The sequence below is a fragment of the Pyxicephalus adspersus genome, chromosome 11, assembly GCF_032062135.1.
Source record: "Pyxicephalus adspersus chromosome 11, UCB_Pads_2.0, whole genome shotgun sequence".
In the NCBI taxonomy this organism is placed as follows: domain Eukaryota; kingdom Metazoa; phylum Chordata; class Amphibia; order Anura; family Pyxicephalidae; genus Pyxicephalus; species Pyxicephalus adspersus.
The window spans coordinates 7,774,027-7,780,673 of record NC_092868.1 but is presented as its reverse complement, the minus strand read 5'-3'; the positions used below and the strand labels follow the sequence as shown (position 1 = coordinate 7,780,673).

At 34.7% G+C, this 6,647-nt stretch overlaps 1 protein-coding gene across 1 annotated transcript; it reads right to left on the bottom strand.

Annotated features, from left to right (window-relative positions):
- Positions 1-252: 252 nt before the first annotated feature.
- Positions 253-6,365, bottom strand: LOC140341404 (phospholipase A2 inhibitor CNF-like). The gene is made up of 5 exons (XM_072427138.1): positions 6,233-6,365; positions 5,097-5,219; positions 3,389-3,535; positions 1,235-1,381; positions 253-714 (listed from the first exon to the last, which is right to left on the bottom strand). Exons 1-5 carry the CDS (start codon positions 6,282-6,284, stop codon positions 557-559), a joined length of 627 nt encoding a protein of 208 aa, XP_072283239.1. The 5' UTR covers positions 6,285-6,365; the 3' UTR covers positions 253-556.
- Between the last annotated feature and the right edge of the window lie 282 nt (positions 6,366-6,647).

Genomic DNA, 6,647 nt, shown 5'->3' with positions numbered 1-6,647 from the left:
GGTGCTGTGCCTTCTTATACAGTGTGTTTAAAATTCTTTTCAATAAAGACATGAGACATGAGTTTGTTACATAACTTCCATGAGGATGCAGTGCCATCTAGTGGTGGCCAACAATAATGCACAAGTGATTCATCATAACCAACTCAAGTACAAGCTACTTAAAATAAAATATGTCATTTTCTTAACATTTAAATAATTCGTAAAAAAAACATAATAAATATATTTATTCATGTTACTTTTATTGGTATTGATTACTGTTTTGAAAATTAGCATTGAGAGATACATTTTGTGGCCTAGGATTATATTCAAGACAAAGCATGTATTTTCAGGTAAAATAGTAGCACAATTTATATTCAGATCAATTTGTATTTAAATATGTAAGTATATTTTCAGTTATGTTTCTTAGAGTATTAAAAGGCTCTTTGCAGAGAAATTTTGAAAACCCAAGCAAATAATGCAGCACATTCATGCAAGTATGCTAAAATAATTTTTTGCCTGTATGACATGGTTACATTTTATTTTAAGATGGCATGTCCATTTCCTGCCATATATCACTTCATTCTTCTGAATATTCCAAACTTGAGTTTTTCTTGGGGTCATAGCACCTAAAATCTTTGGTACTTTGCACATACCACCCAATCAATTGGCTGAAGTCATGTGTACAAACATGATGAGAACCGCACCCCTGGGCTGTAAAGTTCAGCTCTACACCATCTATAAAAGAAAATATTCATTATTAAATGGACAATCCAGTAAAACATAAACACCTAATGACAAAACTGATTAAATGTAACACTCTCTACTTGTGTAAATCTACTCACTGTTTGTATTCTAAGTGGACGCAAGTAAGACAGTTGGAATTTTAACAAGTTCAAAACTCGGGAATTTTGACTTACATTCCTTTACAGGGACATGACTATGATGGAAAATTAGTTTACAACTAACTAAGGTATTATTTACTTAAAGATTATAGTAGTTTATGCTAGGAACAGACTCAACTGTAAATGCCTGGGACAAACATAGCCCTATGTTAAGACAAAAATAGAAAACATTTATTAAAAAAATGGGTAGACTTGATGGATCACTTGCCCTTTTTCTGTCAGTCTTTACTATTTTTCTATAGAAGATTATCCCTCATAACCTGTTCTTATTCTGTAAAATTTTATATATATATATATATATATATCATAAAAAAACAGCGAGGATTAAAAACAGAACATAAAAAAAAACTTACCAGGTCTTTTCAACAATCCAACAAATTCACCACATTTGTCACTTTCATTTCTGCAGGTTGTATTTCTTTTTGCAGTGCATAGTTTAATATCAACGGAGGAACAAACTGGACACTCATATCCCTTCTTGACAATTGGAATTTCTGGCACTTTATAATTTTGGACAAGAAAAGAGTAACATATAAGAAAGAGAACGTAATGATAAAGAAGGACATGGACAACTGACATCAGAAGCAAATCTTCACTCAAGAAGAATAGGTGATACATGATCCACTTGTTTTTTTATTGTTTCTTGACACACAATATATCATTTAATTCAGTGTGCAAATTAGTTAGTTAGGTCTTGGTAAGGAGAGCACGCTTCATGGGTTAAATAGGCCGCTTGACCTGCCTATGTGATCAGAGCAGCTCTTTAAGCTCTAATGGCGAATCTGAGACCTAGTTACCCTCTCACCACCTGATGTTATCTAGATTGATTTTCCACTATAAAACTTTAATGTAATTTTTAGTTTTGTCTAATTTGCACACCAAATTAAATGATATATTGTTTGCCAAAAAACACCTCTTCTCCCTGGTTTCATAAATGCTTACCTGTAATAGGGTTTGATACTAATTAATGTACATTCTTTATTCATTATTATTTTATACTTTATTTCTTTTAAGTCATAAGGGGAACCCACCACAACCCCCATACCCTATTCATGTTTATCTAGAAAAGTCATGGTATCACTACAGAAGTGATGATGAGTGGAATTGTTGAATTATGCCTAAAAAAAGTTTCTTTGAAAATGGGGAAAGCTCAGCAGAATAAATAAAAAATAATGTTAACTGGGGAGATGTTTATTGGATGGGACTTCAAGGAACAATTCGCAAATCATTTTAAGACGATGCTGTAAGGTTTGTAAATAGTAGATTTTATATTATTAAAAAAATTGATTCACCTTAAATTTCAAAAAGATCAATATGGATGGCCACTAAAGAGGGTCATGTCTATGTGTCTCCTAATCCTTTACCATCCCAAGCCATATGCTTTCTTTCAACAGTACAGCAAAATATATGGAGGTTTGTTTTGCCAGAAATAGACCCAGCCTATTTGATCAGCAACATAGATCCATTGTCAAATTCAACTACCTGAGGATTTTATGCCCCCCACTGTGGCTGACACCATGGTATCTTCTTCAGGACTCTCACAGCAGGGCGGGTTAAAAAAAAAAAATCTGCACATTTGACAGGCAAAGGCAGTGAATGGTCATAGTACAGCTAATTGCAACCCCTTTTCTTTTCTTTTCTTTATTGGGGCTGTGATGTTCTATATGAGGATAAAGTTCTGTTTCATTGAAGGGTTTATAAATGGATTGAAATGTTTGAGAATATCCATACTAATGTGAGGGATGCAGAGAGCTTCGAACGTTCAGCTGCATCCAAAACCTCGAGGAATGAAAAACAAAATTCCAGTTGAAGAGGTTACAGGAACACTAAATGAGAGTGTTGGATCTGCCTATGCCCTGATTGATGACAGCCTTAAGTCAAGTCATCAGTGCAAGTTCCCCCTGCAACCTCTTCATCGAGGATTCTTTTGTTTCCATAAATATGAGGAGCACCTCCACGACCTGATATTTTATAATTATTTCTACAGTACAGAAAGACCTTTAGACCCCATGACATGGCCCTTTTAAAACATCTATGCAGACATTGTGGACACCCAGACTGCCAAGTTGGCTCCCCCTTGGATCTCTAATGCCAAAACATTGTGGTAGTAGTTTTCAGCTGATCTGGTCTTAATATATGAAAGTTATCATGTAAGTTTATGGAAAAATTTATATTTTACATTTTCTAATATGTAAAATTGTAAGGTATATATTTATAACTGCCTATGTTAGTTTGAATAGTCTAAACAAGACTCCAGTTTCATTAGTCCAAAGAAAGCTTATTTTGAAAAACACTTTGAACACTGTGTGAGATTGGACTTACATTTGTTACCATAAATATATCTTGGATTTTTTTTTAGCAATACAATTTTTTTGTTGAAAATTACAACTAATTTGTGTGACACGTTCTATAGTGCCTTAAAATTCCCTAATGCCTTCATGTTTTTTGGACTATATCAAAAAGTGGTGGCTGTGGCAGATTGGAGATACAAACTCAGCTATACTCACTTTGAAATGGCCCGTCATTGCAGAGATCTCCTTCACAGCATGTTATTACAATGTCAAAAGTAGTGTTTTCATTGGCAAAAGCATACTGTGTAGTATTGCAAGGCAAGTTAAGAGAGCAACGTCTCTGAACAGAATGGTAGGTTCCGTCTACAAAAAAAAAATTCCATTTATTAAAACGTTTTCAGCATAAAAATAAATAAAAAACAACTGTAACAGAAGTTAAGCACTTTGACATTTCAATATTTCTTCATTAAAAGTGCAGAAAAATTAACCGGGAATAAAAACTCACTCACCTTTACCTTCGCAGATCTGTCAATCCCTCTGGAGGTTTTCTAGATTGGGTCCCACGTCGTCTTGGAATCATCCTTCATCTCAGTGCTTCCTCCTTTAAAGTCTTATTTCCCTTTCTTTTGCCTTTTTTCATACGTACCTGATCTCTCTCTGCGAAGTCACAAGATTGGGTGAGGTAGATAGGAAAACAAAGAATGCTCCATTGAAGAACAAGCATCTGGAGATCGGACATGCACAGAAGGAGCAGCCACAAGCCTGCTGTAATGCATGATGCGTATCCCTGGAGGCTTTGCACTCCCATTCAGTGATTAAGACAGAAAGGGCACGGGCTTAGCCCCATTTATTTTTAAAGAAAGGGTTTTAAACCCTTTCTCTATCCTTTTGTGTAAGGTAAACATTTTAGTTCATGTCCGCTTTAATGAATCATCAAACGTCAACACAGATAGTAGTTATCAAACGGTCTACAGAATGAAAATGTTTAAATAAAAGACAATAAAGTTAACATGTGGGGCATGAAGGAACACAAGGTGGGGCTCAAGAAAGAGGAAAGGAGAGTCATCAGGAAAGGGTTAAAAGGGGAAAGGCGTATATATACTAATAGGATAAGGGGGTATTCTGAAAAAAAGGACAAGAAGGAGAACATCCAAAGGGTAAAGAAAAATAAAAACAATCAGAATACCAGTATAATATATAAAAGAAATCATATAACTAAAATTTTAGTACACATTTTTAGTGTTCTTTGTGTGATGAAAGTGAACATTGGATATTAAGATCAATAACCACAATAATGCAAGTTTAGCACTCAAAAAATTATGGATAGCAATGGTTCTTGGACTACAGTTTTTTGAAGAATACCTTTTCTTGTGCCTGGTGTTCAGATTAAATGGACTACAGGTAGTCCCCGGGTTAGTACATCTGACATACGGATGCCTCCTAGATACGAATGGCTTCCCTGTACACTGTGTGCAGAACGGTAGCTGGGAGGGGGGGGGGGGGGCACTTTGCATGACTTGCAGAGGTTGTGGGTGATCTTATAGGAGTGAGCTCTTTCTGTAGCCTCCTGTAACTCCTTAATGATAAAACAAACTCGAGTTGTTTTTTTTTATTTTTTCATATCAAAGCACAGCTTGCTCCAGAATTTAATGAATGTCTAGGCTCTGTAAAAGTATTTTCTGTTTTTGCTTTGTTTGTGATTAACTCACATTAGGGATTTTATACAGTAACTGACACCACGCTGCATAATAATATGTTGAAACAAACATCTGTCCTAGTTGCATTTATTAAAATAATATACTTGTTCTGATTTACATAGAAATTCAACTTAAGAACAAACCTACAGTCCCTATCTCGTATGTAACCCAGGGACTACCTGTACAGTTTTTCAATTAATTGAAGAGATAGAAGATAAAATGCTTACTGTATACATCAAGTTGAGAGACGGTCATACAAACGCTGCCCTCTGGGCATTGATGTTTTTCTCCAGTACATGTATCAGTATTTCGACCCTCGCATTTATAACACATGACACCACAAGCCACATCTAAAACATACAAAATATGATTAGTAGTTAGCCATGTCACATGTCTGTGTATCTATAGTACAGAATATTTCACTGATTAGACCAGTCATTCTAATGCAGGCAATACTTTTTGCAGCATCTCCCACAAAATAAAAATGCAAAGTATGTTGGAATTTTCCCAGTATTGCTTTTTTTAATATGCTTCTTGTGGCATCAACAGTTACATAAAAATCATGCTGGTGCACAGAGGGCAATGCTGGGGCTAAAGCTATGTCCAGCCAAAATCTTTTTTTTTTTTAATTAATATTGCTTGACCAACCAATCCAATTAATATCATTTAATCAGTTGGAAGCCCCAAAACACTGCTTCCATATGCATGATTTTTTTTTATAATACTAATAATACTAATCTATAGTTAGTTGAAACTAATTGATGTGTTGCAATTGGTTGATTGGTAAATTCTCTTTGCCATATTTACTTCAGATCCAATTGTTTTATTGGTTGGAATTTGGATCCATAATTAAAATCTGCCTTTGTGTAGTATAAAACTTCCCTTCATTTTCCATGTCTCTAAAGATCAAATTTTTACAAAGTAAAAGGTTTTTTTTCAGGACTTGTTCAGTCAACCAAACGTAATGAAAGTAAAATTATTGGTAAATGGTATGTTAACTTTGTATTTGCTTACCCATTTTCTGTTTTGTGCATTTGGTTTAGAAATTGTTTTATCAAATAAATTCATTATTAGGAAGAGTATACATTCAGAATGAAAATGTGATTCAATACCACAATGGTTCCTTTAGGAAATAGACCTAGGTTACAGAGAACCACAATACACAGTAAAAAAAATCCTGCAATTTGGTGCGTGCCATGGATACAAAAAGTTCAGATTCAGTTTTCTAGACACTGGGTGCATTGGAAACCAATTTAGAATGAATGTGCTAACCCAACACACAGTAATGGACCACAAGACACTGATAAGGTATAAATGGGTCATTTTAGGAAATTTGCAACATTAATAAACATAATCTTCTTACCTAGTGAAAAACTGAAGGTGAAAAGAATGAGCATGAGGATAAAAGTCTTCATTTTGTTTTTCTGAATGTCCTTGACGGTAGTGATCTTCCAAAGTGTCTACAATGATGTCTGCGATCCCCAAGCCTTGGCATTTATCTGGTGTAAATGGTTGCGGGGAGCTAAGATTTCTTTCCTATTTAGCAAATTGCACAATGAGAAATAAATGTGCTATATTTAAAAGTAATATTTACAGACATATCCCAGTCATTTGCACAAACTTGCGTCATAAATAATACCTGGAAAGTACACAATTACACTCAGTATTTGCTTCTATAGTAAACTAGCTCTGGGTGTATTAGTCCAGCCCTAAAGGTAAAACCATTTAGCTGTCTCTCCAGCCATTAGCCATGAACAATTATTAATACGTCATTTGTA

Bases quoted from the DNA above. Each gene is read 5' to 3' on its own strand.
- LOC140341404 (XM_072427138.1), bottom strand. From the start codon at position 6,284: ATGAAGACTTTTATCCTCATGCTCATTCTTTTCACCTTCAGTTTTTCA. The intron at 3,536-5,096 runs GTAAGCATTTTA...TTTTTTTTGTAG, and splicing joins CTCTCAACTTGATGTATACA to ACGGAACCTACCATTCTGTT. The intron at 1,382-3,388 runs GTGAGTATAGCT...AAAATTATAAAG, and splicing joins CAATGACGGGCCATTTCAAA to TGCCAGAAATTCCAATTGTC.